Source organism: Oncorhynchus kisutch, linkage group LG14 (genome assembly GCF_002021735.2).
Source record: "Oncorhynchus kisutch isolate 150728-3 linkage group LG14, Okis_V2, whole genome shotgun sequence".
Lineage (NCBI taxonomy): Eukaryota > Metazoa > Chordata > Actinopteri > Salmoniformes > Salmonidae > Oncorhynchus > Oncorhynchus kisutch.
In genome coordinates this window covers 56,124,023-56,141,944 of record NC_034187.2, presented here as the reverse complement: position 1 = coordinate 56,141,944, position 17,922 = coordinate 56,124,023, and the positions used below count along the sequence as shown (strand labels likewise).

General features: G+C 40.6%; 1 protein-coding gene across 1 annotated transcript; it reads left to right on the top strand.

Moving 5' to 3' along the window:
* Window positions 1-2,938: 2,938 nt before the first annotated feature.
* Window positions 2,939-10,524, top strand: LOC116353460 (chitin synthase chs-2-like). The gene is made up of 14 exons (XM_031789226.1): window positions 2,939-2,991; window positions 3,094-3,252; window positions 3,966-4,140; window positions 4,326-4,427; window positions 4,551-4,692; window positions 5,125-5,325; window positions 5,424-5,708; window positions 5,859-6,034; window positions 6,220-6,611; window positions 7,004-7,016; window positions 7,649-7,759; window positions 9,779-9,993; window positions 10,177-10,258; window positions 10,414-10,524. Exons 1-14 carry the CDS (start codon window positions 2,939-2,941, stop codon window positions 10,522-10,524), a joined length of 2,217 nt encoding a protein of 738 aa, XP_031645086.1.
* Window positions 10,525-17,922: the final 7,398 nt, after the last annotated feature.

The following is a 17,922-nucleotide window of genomic DNA, read 5'->3' as shown; positions in this document are numbered from 1 at the left end:
GGGTGTTTGTCAAGAGTGAGCTTTAATGTGCTAAAGCATACCTTTTTTTGTAAATTATTCATAAACGACGTATTAACTAAATAATAACTGGCTATAAACTGGCTTATAAAGCGGTCTCACAGATCTATGTCTACACACCACACACGCAATCTATCCACCTATTTTTATTTAACCTTTGTTTTCACAGGGAAGTCCCCATTGAGACCATGTCTCTTTTGCATTGGAGCCCTGCTTCACGCAATCTTGTCAGATTACAAAGCTGTGTATTTATTATCTTTGTACATGTTTTTTAACAACTTTTTTGACTCGTAAATATCAAGTCTTGAAGACTTACCAATACTATCCCAATTTCATATCTCTATTATTTTTTTGCAGGGATCCTTTCTGCTCCTGATAACACTGTCAAGTAATGCCACCTATACAGTCCCAGCTGACCAAAAGCCATGCGCCCTCCTCAGTGTCAGCTGTGCAGTGATTGCGCCAAGTGTCTTGCTCCTCGTCAAAAGTGTGTGGAAAATATTCTTCAAAGACTCAGAGAAACCAACAAGGAAGACGATTGTGTGGGTAAGCACCAGATGTTCAACATTTTCATGATTCATTATTGTTCCCCTAGATGACGTATCAGGGACAGATCTGTTAACTTGTTTTGTCTTGGTGAGCAGTGCCAGTAGATTGAGCCAGGTTCACGTCCTTTAGTTTGGGAATGAAGATTAGATGCTGCAGGGGAGCGTAGGAAAATGTTTCCCTTTTAAAGCTAAAGGGATAGTGTGCTGGGTTTTTACCGCTATCTTAATCATGTTCTTACCTTGAGAGACGTTTTGTTTGTCCGTGTGCTTTTGTAAATGGCTTAATGATTACATTTGTATGTTAAAATACTGACAATTTGTGAAAACACTGTCGTCAAGTTTCGATTTAAAATTACAATTCATTGTATGTTATGAAAGGGGAAAAGCATCGGAGGGGTAACATCTCCAGCCCTGTCATAATTTTTTTTTTAAGTCTACGCTGTTTTAAGATGGTCAAACCATGGATCACATTTAGCTATTTGATTTGGATTTTTAGGACACTTTAGGCATCATTTTTAAATGTATATATATCGCTCTGCCACCTTCCACTGCAGATGTGTAAGAGCGATATCGGTGTCAGGGCTATGGGTACTGGTGAAAAGAGTCAGGCGCAGGAGAGCTGAGATGTGTGGACAAGGTGAAAATACCGGTACCACTAAACACACAGGCATAATAACACAACCCGGCGACAAAATAACCAGCTGTCAGTCACAGCCTGAACATATCAATAAACATGCACACAAACATGTGGGAAACAGAGGGTTAAATAATGAAGTAATTGGGGAATAGAAACCAGGTGTGTAGAAAACAAAGACAAAACAAATGGAAAATGAAAAGTGGATCGGCGATGGCTAGAAGACCGCCGAACGCCCCCCGAACAAGGAGAGGAGCCAACTTCAGTAGAAGTCGTGACAATCGGTGGATGCGGTGGATTGAGATCCAATGCAAAAAAATAGAACTGTATCTCTAGTTTAAACTGACAGATTTTTATGGGAATTGTTTTACTATGCTAATTGGATTTCGGGCGTGGACATCGACCTTTGGGGTTAAGCCCAGATTGTTGTATTTCCTTTTTTGTTCTTTAGGAACAGTATGGGTTATATTATGTTAGTTTCCCTCAGAATATTTTTCATCCTTTAGTATTACATTTGCTTGCATTTAATGATACTATTGTAATTCTGATAATGTACAATTTTCCAGGTGCTGTGTGTCGAATTCCTGGTGTCGCTGGGGACAGCGGTTCTCACTATTGTTGCCATGCCATTCTTCGGCATTGTGACCAATGTGACGATGCTGAACAGCATCAGCATCCTGTCCTCCATCTTCCAGGTGGGCGCTCAGTGCATTGCGAGGGAGAGGAAGCGATTCATAGTGCCCCCACTCATCTCATTAGTCCTCATACTGTCAGGCTACGTGCTCTTCATCCTCAGTTACCTGCTGAAAGAAGATAGAGGGATGAACGTCTGGATCGGATTGGCAATAATGGGGACCATCTTTGTCTCGCTGAACTGGTGGGAGAACTACAGCACCCTCTTCAAAAGCTCCTTCCTGAACAGTATATCCAAAGACATAGCGAAGTGCAGGAATGTGGTGAGCATCCTCTCTAGTCTGGTCCGGATTATGGTCACTGCAGCCGTGGTCGGGGCATACATCCCTCTGTCTGGCAGAGTCTGGTCGTCGGTGACATCAGTTCCAGGAGATGTGAGGTTGGTGATCCTGATCTTGGTGGCCGTCCAGATAGTGTCCTCCGCTCTGTGCCATTGGTTCGTGGTGGTGGCTTGCAAAATGCACGCCATGCGACGAAGCTTCCTGTTACCCATGTACCTGGCCTCGTTAGGTGTTCTGGCAGCGTTCGTCGCTCCTGTCATTATCTTCTTCCAGAATTCAAGTGACTCCAGAGGTGCTAACTACACCATCACAGAGTACTGCAATGATATCACATATGGCAGGGGCCTAAGCGGCGATACTTTCTGGTTTGAGAGGCTAGTCAGGGACATCACCCATACCCTCTGTCCCCAGCACATGACCGACCTAACAGAAATGGGCCTTTTGGGAGGCTCTGCACTCTGCTGGTGGTTGGGTTGGATGCTGTGCACAATGCACATCTGGTTCCTCCAGCTTCAGCGCATCGAGAGGACACAGAATCTGTTTGTGCGGAGGATGTACGAGGGGCCCTTTCTGGAACAGTCCATGCTGCTCAACACGCGTTTTGAGATTCAGAGGAAGAAAACAATGTAAGATTATTGCAAATTCTGTGGAGGGTGGGTAGAGTTTTGTATGCATGTGCATGAGAGAAAGCGTCAAATTACGATTCTAACGTTTCCTCCAGCAACAGGCAAACTGACCCAGTCACAGTGTACCTGTGTGCAACAATGTGGCATGAGAGCTATGACGAAATGATGAAAATGATCATCTCAATGTTCAGGTACAGTCTGACGTTTTTACATGGTTGAGAACGACACAATTGGCAGAGTTAGCAGCTTTTAAATGCAAATGATGTGTTTTAAAAAATTTGTTTCTTTACCAGACTGGACAAATACAGGCCAAGGAAAAACACCAACAATGATGTGAGCTTCGAGTCTCACATTTACTTTGATGATGCTTTTAAAGACGTGAAAGGTAGTAAAGGCCGACATGTGAACGAATACGCAGAGGACCTGGTGGAGGTTATCCGAGAGGTTTACAAGTAAGCAGTGTAACAAATGTTCACAAATGATGATCCAATGCGCACAAAATTAACTGCATATATACTCCATGTAATATTTAATCTGTAAAGAAATGAATACACAATACGTATGATATCATAATATAGATGTACTAGAAAAAAACAAGACATTTATCAAGAAGAAGTTTTTAAAAAATGAACCACATATTCCTCTGAAAACCACCAGGGGATGCTCTACCCACATTCTCCACCATTTGTAACAAAACGCCATCAATGTCATTATTTGTTAAAGTGTGTGCCTGATAAATAAATACAAATCAGGAGAACTGGAATTACGCAATCAGGAATGTCATTTTTGTCCAAGTAGAAAACAAACACAGACAGTAGGGGAAAAACATGTTTAAAAAAAGGGTCAAAAGTTGAGCCTAAAGTAAGCATAAAAACCTAATGAGACTTTCCATGGCAATGTCATCAGGGTAAATTCTCACTTCAGGGAACGCACACAGTTGACATCTCCTCTGACAGCAGACAGGTGCTGGATTGAGGCTTAAGCGCATTTGGTGTAGTGAAAAATACCTGCACGCGTCAAAGCAGCGAGTTTGGCCCCCATTGCTGGGGTGCTCAGTGTGCTAATGTGCTGTAATCCCAGCACTGCTAACCCAGTGTACACTGCAGATTTAACAGTACGGGTGAGGATAATAATGTACATAAACTTTCCCTCATTTCATCCTCAGTATCTTCAATGAGAAGGATTCATGCATCTTCAAAGAGAGCCCACCCCTTCCATGCCAGAGGATCCTGCACACCCCTTACGGAGGTCGACTGGAGTACACCCTCCCTAATGGAAACCTGCTGATGGTGCACTTTAAGGACAAGCTACTGATCCGCCACAAGAAGAGATGGTCTCAGGTGAGACAACGCTGTCAATGTACAGTTTACCACGTGTCTGTGAAAGGTCTAACACTATTTCAATTGTGATTGTACAATCACGAAGCTACGATTCCATTGAAAGTGATATACCTGAATTAAAGTCGGATGATGAAGTTGAATTAGACATGAAACCACAGACTTGATTAGTTCACTCACTGTTACAGATTATGTACTTGTACTACATTCTCGGCTGGCGACTCACCAGGAAGTATTTCAAGAAGTTTGAGCAGGGTGGAGATGAGAACGGGCTGAGGGAAAAGATGATGGTAAACAGCACAAACTATTATTTATTATAATTCTAGCATCCTGACTTGGATAAATTGTTGTTCTATTATTGTTATAGTGTATGTTACATAGGAAATGGGACTGATACTCTTGTATTTTGTTAGAAAGAGAAGGACAATACCTATCTCCTGGCTTTGGATGGGGACACCGACTTCCAGCCCTATGCTGTAATGCTCCTAATAGATCGACTGAAACTTTATCCACGAGTGGGTGCGGCATGTGGGAGGATTCACCCGACAGGCACAGGTAGGTAAAGCTTTCGTGTGAATCGTAATAGGAATCAAATGATTGTTCGGGAGATGTCATATCTGATAGACAGCCACAACTGAACAATGTACCCGGATCATCTTATTGGTTTAATTGTTTATTGGATGTACTCACCAACCAAGACTATTTAAGTTTAAGTTTGAGTGCAATGGTACCTGCTTTTTTTCACTATATGTACCCGGGCCTAAATCAATATTGTATGTGAACACTATATGTACAGTTAGGGTATAATATACATCATTTATGGCCCCTATTATACAGATATCTACTCAGGTTCTATGGTCGAATGGAATAAAATGTGTTTAAAGTACATTCATAACACTTTTTACATTATAACACTAGACATAAAAGGCAAGAATATACCCTATGGTGTGCTATCCCACGTCGGATCATTCTGTTATATTGCCCCAGGTCCTATGGTATGGTATCAGAAGTTTGAGTATGCGGTGGGCCACTGGCTTCAGAAGACTGCAGAGCACGTGTTTGGTAGCGTGCTCTGCAGCCCCGGCTGCTTCAGTCTGTTCAGGGGCACAGCCCTCATGGACGACAACGTCATGAAGAGATACACCACTAAGGCCACGGAGGCTAGCCACTACGTACAGTACGATCAAGGTAAATCTTTATTCCTGGACAACAGTCACTCGAAGAACAGAGCTACTTGTCTGTGTAGTACTCTCTCCTCTACAGTACCTCCCTCTGCTCTGTTACAGGTGAAGACCGCTGGTTGTGCACTCTCCTGCTGCAGCAGGGCTGGAGGGTGGAGTACAACGCTGCGTCCGACGCCTACACCAACGCCCCCCAGGACTTCAAGGAGTTCTATAACCAGCGTCGGCGCTGGGGGCCCTCCACCATGGCCAACACCATCGATCTGCTGGGCTCAGGGTCTCTGACCTCCCAGAGGAACAGCTCCATCTCCAAACCCTTCATCCTCTACCAGATTCTCAGCATGGCTGCCTCCATCCTAGGCCCGGCCACAATCTGCCTAATGATCTCAGGTATCCACGGCAACCTGCCTGTCAGGGGCCTCATACAGCTCTAGCTTTGGGGTAGTTTGTTGTTGGAATGTAACAGGATACAAACATTTTGTAAACCGAAGGAAGAGGAATATCGTTCATAATAGTTCTGGTCCTTTCTCTTTTTTTTAGGAAGCTTGTCATTCATACTAGACATCGATCCCAACGTTGCTTTGGTCCTTGCAACAGTGCCCCCTGTGGTGTACCTGTTGCTGTGCTTCAAGCTGAAATCGGACACACAGATCGCCATAGCAGCCGTCATGAGTGTCTTGTACGCTTTCCTCATGATAGGAACCGCTTTGTCCATCGTAGGTAAATGATGACACTAGACTAGGACTGCAAGACTAGAACCTCAAGAATACCAACCTCAGCGTTACGGACTGACCATTCAACGTAATGGGCAATATCAAACTGGGACATTCATTAAATACAAAACGTCAATTCTTTGTGATTATGTTAACTATCTCTGTTCATCTCAGGTGCTATGGTTGAGCAGCAAACCATTTGGACTCCTAGCGGTCTATTTATCATAGGCCTGGTGCTGATGAACATCATCACAGCAGCGCTCCACCCCAAGGAGTTCCATCTGGTCGTCTACGGCCTCCTGTATTTCATCTCTATCCCCAGTGGCTACCTCCTGCTGACCATCTACTCCATGGTCAACATGAACAATGTGTCCTGGGGCACTCGGGAGACAGGTGTCCAAGTCGCTGCGCCACCACCAGCCAAGGCCATCACACAGCGCATCCTACAGGCCAAGTGCTGCAAGTTTCTCTGCTGGGACAGTGGAAAAGTGGCAGACCAGAATGGTCAGTTGCCAGAAACAGTTGTCTTGGCTAATGAGCCAAAGGTGAACCCTAATCTGACCTCTCAGGACAATAACAGGTATTTACATTTTGAGTGTCTGGAGTGTTTACATGATTTCTCCACTTCTGTGTAAACCGTAAGCATAGTATTTGGATCTGTATTTTTTTTTCAAAGCATAACTCCAATATACTGTACTATGTTCTAAGTAAAATAATTGACAGGTACCAATTCAATGATAAGTCTTATACTCCAAGGCTATATGTGGCATTCCACAAGGCTCCGTTTCGGGAGTGATTCATTAATTCCATACGCAATATATTTTCATCTAACGTCTTTAAATCTTTCTCTTAAAGTGTGTATTCTTCATTTTCTCCTACTTTGATGTGTGTATTGAGAAAGCTGTGTGAAATGCACACCAAATAATGTTTGATTTCTTTCGATCTAGGAATGTGGAATTCTGTTCTCATCAGTCTACTGAACAAAGTGAGTATATTTTTAAATAGATCTATTACAATCTTTCCACTGTGTGACTTTAAAGATGAAGACATTATGATATTATCTTACAAACGTGAGAAAGTAACACACACATTTAGACTTCACCTAGTAACCTTTACTCTGCACACTGTGCCAACTATGTCCCCTCTTCATTGTACTGGTACTGATACTCCCTGTATGTAGCTCAATTATAGTGTATTTTATTTTGTTTTTCTTGTGGAAGTTACTATTTTATTTTATATATATATTTTAACTGCATCGCTGGGAAAGGTTCATAACCAAGCATTTCTCTGTAAAGTTTACACCAGTTGTATTCGGCGCATGTGACTAATAAAATAACTAAGATTTGATTTGATTCTTTGTATCTACAGACTTTGTAACACAACTGCAGAAGAAGTCCTATGACTTCCCTCTAAATGAAGATTTTCTTGTGAAGGTAGATTTCCTATTCTGTTACCAACATAATATTATGAATGACATAAAAGCTACAAGATACATATAAAGTTATCTAACCGCTTCACGTTGTTGGTATGTCACTACATCCAGAATCACATATGTTTCACTATACACTGAAGATATCTGACTTGACTATTTAATAAGTGTCTCTTGGTGTGCTTCAGGAAGAGGAGGACTTTTGGAGAGAGCTCCAGAAGCTCTATTTGGAACCTCTGGCTGAGGATAAAGAAAAACAGAAGAAAATCACAAATGACCTAAAGGAACTGAGAAACAAGGTATGCTGTATGCATAGCTCCTGTTTTGAGTGGGCGGTGCTGGGGGGGATCCCCTTTATGATAAACCATTGCATGCATCTATAAATCACATTAGTGTTACGGCATACAGTTTAGAAGATGCGTTTTTAGGATTTCCACATACAGCTGTATGGGCTTTTTTGTTGTTGTTGCAGGGTCTGGGAAGAAATGGACCTTTTTATAAACGCATTTCAACATTTACATGAAATAAGACATTAGCATTATCTTTTTTAATACCACACAAATGGCAGAAATGAGTGGCTACTCTGACAGTGTCAAACTGACAGTAAGATGCTTTTGGGAAACTGGGTCTAGAATGCAAACAGTAGCCCAGGCCAATAAAGAGACACACAGATTGTACAATATTAATAGCAATAAACATAAAAATGTATTACAAATAAATATTGGAAATACCTTATTTAAATAAGTATTCAGACCCTTTGCTATGAGACTCGAAATTGAGCTCAGGTGAATCCTGTTTCCATTGATCATCCTTGAGATGTTTCTACAACTTGATTGGAGTCCACCTGTGGTAAATTCAATTAATTGGACATGATTTGGAAAAGCACACATCTGTCTATATAAGGTCCCACAGTTGAGGAATTGTCCGTAGATCTCCGAGACAGGATTGTGTCAAGGCACAGATCTGGGGAAGGGTACCAAAAAAATGTCTGCATCATTGAAGGTCCCCAAGAACACAGTGGCCTCCATTTTTCTTAAATGGATGAAGTTTGGAATCACCAAGACTCTTCCTAGAGCTGGCTGCCCGGCGAAACTGAGCAATTGTTGGAGAAGGGCCTTGGTCAGGGAGGTGACCAAGAACCCGATGGTCACTCTGACAGAGCTCTAAAGTTCCTCTGTGGAGATGGGAGAACCTTCCAGAAAGACAACCATCTCTGCAGCACTCCACCAATTAGGTCTTTATGGTAGAGTTGCCAGACGGAAGCAAATGACAGCCCACTGGGAGTTTGCCAAAAGGCACCTAAAGGACTCGGGTTTGATTAAACGAAGATTGAATAACAAGCATCACGTCTGTAGGTAACCTGGCACCATCCCTACGTTACTACCCTGCATGAATCTGTAGCTAGAGCCAACCAACTAGGTTCAATGTCAGCCAACTAGCTAACATTGTGTTATAACTAGAAATGCAAATGGCTCTGAGATACAAATAATATTACTACACAGATCATACATCTAACATTAGCTAGCCCTGCCAGCCAGGTAACGTAAGCTTTAACTTGCAATGAAAATGATTTTCGGACAAAATTAGAAACGTATAATATCTGAAAATGTCGCTAGCTAGACTCTCTTACCCATATATAGTTCTTCATGTTTTTCAAAAAAGGTGGATTAGAAAGGATTACCTACACATACTGAGCAGCTCATGTTATAGACAGAATCTTGCTACATGGCAGACCATCTCTCCGCATCTCTCGGCCATCTCTCCGCATGTCCAGCCCATACATTATCTCAGCCAATCACGGCTAGCGGGAAGTTTCCTGACTTTTTCCCTGACTAAACCAACTAGGCTCGTAATTTAACAACTTTCTTAGTATTTACAAAATGCATACAAGTTTGATATTAAGGCACATTAAAAGTTAATGTCATTTCATTTCATGTCATGTCATTTCTGCCACAAAACACATTTTAGTAATGATGCGCAACATGACTTCCCGTGAAGTAATGATGCGCAACATACGCCTTGTTTCCTGAAACTAGTATTTTTTTTTACATTTTAGCTAAATTATTTCAATTTATCATGGGGTGCTGCAACACTCCTACTTCCCTGCGGCTATGGCTATGGCTGTATGCTGTCTTTTCATTTCAATGTACATGATATTAGCATGAAGTAGAAGGTGTAGTACTTTGTCTGTCTCTGGTATTAAAAAGATAGTTTTACTGCTATTGAAACAATCACTAGTTGGAGAAATCCACTGTCTGTGCATGCTTGCCTGTCTTGTTCATATCCCTTTAATTGAAACTCATCTCCTCTTCATACAGGTGACTTTTATCTTTTTCATCTGCAATGCCATGTGGCTGGTGGCAACATTCACTCTTCAGGCCATTGGAACCTCAGTCACCATCAAAATCCCAAAATCCAATCTCAATCTGACTCAGACTAGGGAGTATCTATTTATCGATCCAGTAGGACTGATGTTCCTTTTGGGATTTGCATCCTTACTGCTGATCCAGTTCTTTGCCATGTTCTACCACAGGTGATTATTTAAATTAATTATGTATTTATTTATAGGCAGGATCACCAAATTCTAAACCACATTTTCAAAATACTATTTTCTTAAAGTAATTTAGTTTGCCTTTATATTATGATAAATGAACCCATGAAGTCGCACCCATTTTATAGCTATTGCATGATTATTATTTTATTTTTGTTCCTTTAGAATTTACACTCTGATCCATTTCGTGGCATTTGTGAACACGGAGTCCAAGACTGAGAGAAGACAATCAGACGATGGCATGCAGGTAAATTAACATAATCTTATTGACGATGAAGAGGAAACATATCGAGGGCACAAAAGGAACTAACACTTTGTTTTCATTTTATATCATATCAATGGCGTTCCTGTTGGTGGATAACTAAAGATGTGTCTCTGTACCTTCTGACTCCAACTTCACAGATTCCTGACATGCTGGAGAATGAGCTCAAAGACGACAAATACTTTGACACATTTCTGTCTATAGAGAATCCAGCAGCAATCCAGCAACAAGGCCAAGAAACTCCAGTGTGAGGTCTTACTACTGAGTGTCCCTTAGTGGTAGCAGTTGCAGCTAAAATAGTAATAGGAGTCGGAATACTGCAGTTTTGCATTAGATGTTGCACAGTTAGATATAGTAGTATTGAGGGAGAATGTTCCAAATAGTATAGATTATAGAGAGTATTTATTGGATTTGATAGAGTTAACCTTTGTTTAACCAGAAAAAGACCCGTGATTAACCTATTTTGCGAGGGCAGTGTGAACATACAATACAAGAGCAAAGACGTGGACAAAACATTAAAAACAATTGCAGCGGTCAACAACATGTATTATAGCATAACGGAGTATAACAATTGAATGTGAGTTAAATCTCAGGGAAATGTGATATAATGTTCTCATATTGTGTTCTCATGTTGTGCTATTTCATGTGTGATCAATTGTTGTAGCTTGTAATCTTTGTTTGCTCTTTGTGTGCTTTCCCTTTTTTTAATCAAATGCTTTGTTGTGAATCACTTCCTATTAGTATTTTGGTTAGCAGTTATACTTTTCCCTTTTGAGTGAAGCACTTTATCTGTATATTGCACTGATATATTTAGATTTTTTTAGTGGAGTTATGTGTGCTATGTATTTATTATGTAACTGAATAGAATGTATAATTAGAGTATTTTTTTGTTATTTAAGTAGGCAAGACAGTTAAGAACAAATTCTTATTTACAATTTATAAGCCCTCTCTACCGATAACATTGTGCTTTGTTTCATTCTGGTATCTGTATTCTAATCCATGCGTAATACAACTATATACATACTGTATTACTCTCATAATTTCTGTGTACGTCTGATTCATTTGATCAAAGTTTTGATTGAAGACAGATCACACCCATGGGGCGAATAGATTCGGATGCATGCTGGGGAGTAAGAGGATCGCGTAAAACCTCTCTGGGATATGTGGGACGGTAGCATCCCACTTGGCCAAAAGCCAGAGAAAATGTAGAGCGCCAAATTCAAATAAATTCCTATAAAAATCTAACGTTCATGAAATCACACATGTAAGATACCAAATTAAAGCTACACATGTTGTGAATCCAGCCAACATGTCAGATTTCAAAAAGGGTTTTCGGTGAAAGCAAACGATGCTATTATCTGAGGATAGCACCATAGTAAACAAAGAGAAACCATATTTCAACCCTGCAGGCGCAACACAAAACGCAGAAATAAAAATATAAATCATGCCTTACCTTTTTGACAAGCTTCTTTTGTTGGCACTCCAATATGTCCCGTAAACATCACAAATGGTCCTTTTGTTTCGATTAATTCCGTCCATATATATCCAAAATGTAAATTTATTTGGCGCATTTGATCCAGAAAAACACTGGTTCCAACTTGCGTAACGTGACTACAAAATATCTCAAAAGTTACCTGTAAACTTCGCCAAAACATTTCAAACTACTTTTGAAAATACAACTTTAGGTATTTTTTCAAGTAAATAATTGATCAAATTGAAGACGGGATGATCTGTGTTCAATACAGGAAGAAAACAAACTGAAGCATGCTTTCTGGTCATGAGCCTCTATCAAACAGTACACATGAAGTGACCCTCGTTCAAGATGGCCGTACTTCTTCATTACACAAAGGAATAACCTCAACCAATTTCTAAAGACTGGTGACATCCAGTGGAAGCGGTAGGAACGGCAAGCAAGTCCCTTCGAAATCTGGATTCCCAATGAAAACCCATTGAAAAGAGGGTGACCTCAAAAAACGGGGTTTTGCCTGTTACATAAGTTCTGTTATACTCACAGACATGATTCAAACAGTTTTAGAAACGTCAGAGTGTTTTCTATCCAAATCTACTAATAATATGCATATCTTATCTTCTGGGGATGAGTAGCAGGCAGTTGAATTTGGGAAAGATTTTCATCCAAAATTCCAAATGCTGCCCCCTATCCTAGAGAAGTTTTTAAAGGGGAATTTCACCTGGTGGGATCTGGGCTTTTTTTTTTACATCATGTCTGAAGCATTTCTTGAACAGTGAGGGGGTGGGGTCTAAAAAATACATGTCCTGCTTTGTGGCATTTCTTGAAGGCTCTATGTTATACTGATCGGACTATACATTTTTACGGGTGTAGATATGGTTGTCCTTGTTCGATAAAGCCATTGGACGTCTTTCAATTATGTTCCTATCACTGGATTCATTGCTAAATATACAAGCAGACACATTTTACCCAGTCTCTGAAACACTACAACTTGGGATGGTCCTTGTTCTCTGTCCCCCAATGCAGGCTTTTTTGAAAAGGAGGTGGACACTAACAATCCTTTGGGCACAACTGAAAGAACTGACCAGACAAAATGGCTTCAAGTGATTCCTCTCATCAACACAACTTAGACGATGGAACGTCTATTAGCTATATGGTGACATCCATGTTTCAATCGGAATATAGCGATGAGGATTCGAAACAAAGAGTTTAGATTTAGCTAATGTTAGTAGCTCAGCTACAGCCGATGCCAGCACCAAGAGGGTAGATGACAAATACGGTGCCTAGCTATTTATAGAAGTTATTTTTCGTGCAGGCCACCTAGCTAACTTTAGTTTATCTACCAAACCCATATTGTGCACTGCTGGCTAACACAGTTACAGTGGGGGGAAATCAAATAATTTTACTGTTTGCCAACTTAGCTAACTAGCCTCAAGGTGTGTGTATTTTGGCCAACTTACCTTCACCCTGTGCATGCTGGTGGAATCAGATTCTGTATCACCTACAACCAGGGCTCTAAAATGTTTATAGTCAGTTAAAAAACGTAAAAGATATGTCTGGGACAGTTCAAAACAGACTTTGGGACAGTTGCGAGACAATAGGCCAGAAAAGTGGTTCCATACTAAAATGTTTAAACACAAAGATGAGGCTGATAAAACGGATCACAACATTAAGCTTGATAAAATATGAATAATTCCCATTCCAAGCTCAACAATGTGTTCACTTGTCTCGGCCATGTGTGTGAACATTCCAAAATGCTATTATGTGAGAACACCATTCTCAAACGCGCATCTGATGAGAGCGTTTTTTATAATGTGACAGTGATGGATATACATGTCTATGGTCAGATTTTGGCTGTACACTATTCATTACTTGATATTTATTTATTGAACCTTTATTTAACTAGGCAAGTCAGTTAAGAACAAATTCTTATTTACAATGACGGCCTGCCCCGCCCAAACCCAGACGATGCTGGGCCAATTGTGCGCTGCCCTATGGGACTCCCAATCACGGTCAGTTGTGATACAGCCTAGAATCGAACCAGGGTCTGTAGTGACGACTCTAGCACTGAGATACAGTGCCATAGAACGCTGAAGCCACTCGGGAGCAAAACTGAAAAATTGGGCGTGCAAAATTATTCAGCCCCTTTACTTTCAGTGCAGCAAACTCTCTCCAGAAGTTCAGTGAGGATCTCTGAATGATCCAATGTTGACCTAAATGACTAATGATGATAAATACAATCCACCTGTGTGTAATCAAGTCTCCGACTGCCGAACGCCGCCCGAACAAGGAGAGGGACCGACTTCGGCAGAAGTCGTGACACGCACACTCTAAACTGTGCAAAGTATTTCTGCCTTGCGCTGCAACACTGCCTGGCTGGGGACTGTCCCTTACAAACATGTACCATGGTACTACTATCGTACTTTCACTTATACCATGGTTTTAGCTTTGAAGTATGATGGTACTGCCATGCGCCTAAATAATGCCATGGTATGGCCTCATTTATACCCTGGTATAGATGTGGATCATGGAAATACCATGGTTTTAAACTGCACTATACATTCTACTATTATAACGCATAATTATGATAAATGCACATGCACAAGGAGAAAACTGCCGCTCTTAAGGAGCGGGAGACTAATCCGGATGCTTATAAGAAATCCCGCTATGCTCTCAGACGGACCATCAAATAAGCAAAGCGTCAATACAGGATTAAGATTGAATCCTACTACACCGGCTCTGACACTCGTCGGATGTGGCGGGCTTGAAAACTATTATGGACTACAAAGGGAAACCCAGATGCGAGCTGCCCAGTGACGCAAGCCTAACAGACGAGCTAAATGCCTTTTATGCTCGCTTTGAGGCAAGCAACACTGAAGCATGCACGAGAGCACCAGCTGTTCTGGATGACTGTGTGATAACGCTCTCGGTAGCCGATGTGAACAAAACCTTTAAACAGGTCAACATTCACAAAGCCGCTGGGCCATCCGGATAACCAGGACGTGTACTCAAAGCATGTGCGAACTAACTGTCAAGTGTCTTCAATTATATTTTCAACCTCTCCCTGACCGAGTCTGTAATACCTACATAAATAAACCCAAAAGAGGTTGGTTGGTGTTATATTGTTGAATTTATATACCAGCATGGGCAAGTTTCTGATAAAGTCAGAGGCAGGCTACTATTGTTTGTCCTCGTTTGTCTGTAACATCAAAGAAAAAGGGAAATCCTTTCTGTGAAAGAGGGTAATACTTTCTGTATCAATAGTACAGTTTTTTGCCAACCTGAAATGTGGGAGAATGTGAGATGTGTTAGCCTCATCTTTGGCATTTTGTAATCATTTACATTATAGTCTAGGGGTGTTATGTGGAGTGAGATAGCTGCCAAAAGGTTGAATGTACTTATCGTTGGGATAGTAAGAAAACCCGTACATAAATTGTTAGGATTGTAAGAAAAGCCATGCATGAAACGTAAACATAAAATTAGATCTGTAAACATAAAACCATATGTCAATTCTTACTTTACGTCTCCTTCACTCGGTTACAGATATTTTTAATACGCACAAACTTTTGTCAGTAATGTGGCATCTGCAAAGGACATGAACCGAACGTAAATATGATTTAGGCTAGGCCTATTCTGCTTTATAAATATACCATGCTATCGTGTGTTATTTAATGGCCATATAATTGCTTAATGAATTTTTATAGGTAGGGCTACTGTGGTGATCATGTAACCTAATGAATCAACATTTTTCCAGTATTTTGGAGCATAGACTGTAGTCCTTATATCAGGCATTTTGACTGTTGTATTCGTGAATTCCACTCTGTATGTTTATTTAACCTTTATTTAACTAGGCAAGTCAGTTAAGAACAAATTTTTATTTACAATTTACGGCCTATGTAGGTTTGTTATAACCATTTGCGCTGCACAACCCCATCACGCAGAGGCTATATCCATATCAATAAATGAGACAAATTAACATTTTGATTAAGTCGTGGCTATAACCTGTCCTGAGTGAAATAGCCAAGGGGTCCCTAATGGTCAAGACTATCTATAGCCTATAATTATTGCCAGACCAGTTTTCCCTATCAGCCGCTGCACATGCTTCTTCACCTATTTTGATTAAATACATTTAGAGGCTCTATTTAGAGGCCTGTGAGAGACTCTTTCTCAGGGGAGCTCTATAATAAAAAGTTATAAAACACAAATAGAGTTCTAAAATGATTCCCGAAAAAACACCAGTAGCAAAAATGATAGCCTAAATTGCAAAGTACACAAGTTGAAGGCCTATTTTTTTTACATTTGCATAGGCCTAAATTAAACATTGAATTATTAAAGTGACAGGCTAAAGCCCTTTGGAGAATTTAGAACATTTTGAATACACACATGGATTTCAATAAACTAATGGATAAGGCTGTTTTATTCTCTTTGATTTAGTTCCTATTGAAACTCGGACAAATGACTGAATAGATAACACTCTGACTGACTGAACGGAATGAAGGATGAATAAAATGTTCAAATACAGTGTATTCGGAAAGCCTGGTAAATATATGGTAAATAGAAATCAAACTGGATGGACATCAGAAATAGAGGCCAGGACAAAAAATAAACAAAATATAACTATTGTAAAATAGATTGTGTCTAGAAAATGTATATAGTATGTATAAGCTGGAAGTAGAAGCCTAAGTGTTATTGTTTATAAATATATATATTTACCCCCCAAAAATGTATAGGGGATTGGAAATGATGCAGACAATTACATTGAGACAATCTATCCACAATACTAAAGCTGATCCGACCCCCTAAAAAAATGAAAGTACAACACAACAAATGAACAGCATAACTCATAACACACAGCTGTCTATGAAAGGTCACTACAATACCCTGTCTTGTTTGGAGGTGTTGACTGATGTCAAGTCTATGCTAATATGGTTAGAATTGTAACAATGTATTTGAGAGACTAGTGCTCATTGTTCATTTATTTATGTTTTGTTGTTTTGTTCCATTTATTTATGTCTGTTCTACCCCATTTACACACATGTCAGTTTTGTTGCTAAACAACCAACCACTATATTGGAGAAGCAGTATATATTTAGAGTTTGGCCAACTATTAGAATTTTGAATGTTGTTCTAATTCTAGACATTCAGTTACATACCATTATTTAAATCAAATCAAACTTTATTTGCCACATGCGCTAATACAACAAGTGTAGACTTTACCGTGAAATACTTACTTACAAGCCCTTAACCAACAGTGCAGTTCAAGAAGAGGAAAATATTTACCAAGTAGGCTAAAATAAAAAGGAATAATAAAAAGTAACACAATAAGAATAAGAATAATGAGGCTATATACAGCACCGGTACCGAGTCAGTGTACAGGGGTACAGGCTAGTTGAGGTAATCTGTATATGTAGGTGGGCAAAGTGACTATGCATAGGTAACAAACAAACAGCGAGTAGCAGCAGTGTACAAGATGGGAGGGGGGGTGGGTCAATGTAAATTGTCTGGTGACGATTTTTATGAATTGTTCAGCTGTCGAATGGCTTGGGGGTAGAAACTGTTGAGGAACCTTTTGGTCCTAGATTTGGCGCTCTGGTACCGATTCCCGTGCAGTAACAGAGAAAACAGTCTATGACTTGGGTGACTGGAGTCCGGTCAGGATGCTCTCGATGGTGCAGCTGTAGAACCTTTTGAGGAACTGGGGACCCATGACAAATCTTTTCAGTCTCCTGAGGAGGAAAAGGTTTTGTCGTGCCCTCTTCACGACTGTCATGGTATGTTTGGACCATGATAGTTTGTTGGTGATGTGGACACCAAGGAACTTGAAACTCTCGACCTGCTCCACTACAGCCCCGTCATCCACGATGACCTCCTTTGTCTTGCTCACATTGAGGGAGAGGTTGTTGTCTTGGCACCGCACTGACAGTTCTCTGACCTCCTCCCTATAGGCCGTCTCATCGTTGTCTGTGAACAGGCCTACCACTGTTGTGTCGTCAGCAAACATAATGATGGTGTTGGAGTCATGTTTGGCTACGCAGTCATGGGTGAACAGGGAATACAGGAGGGGACTAAGTACACACCATTGAGAGGCCCCAGTGTTAATATTCCCCATGTAATGTTAATGGGGAACCTGGCTGCATGTTATTAAAGTGTCATGTAAATGCATCATAATGCTCATTACAGA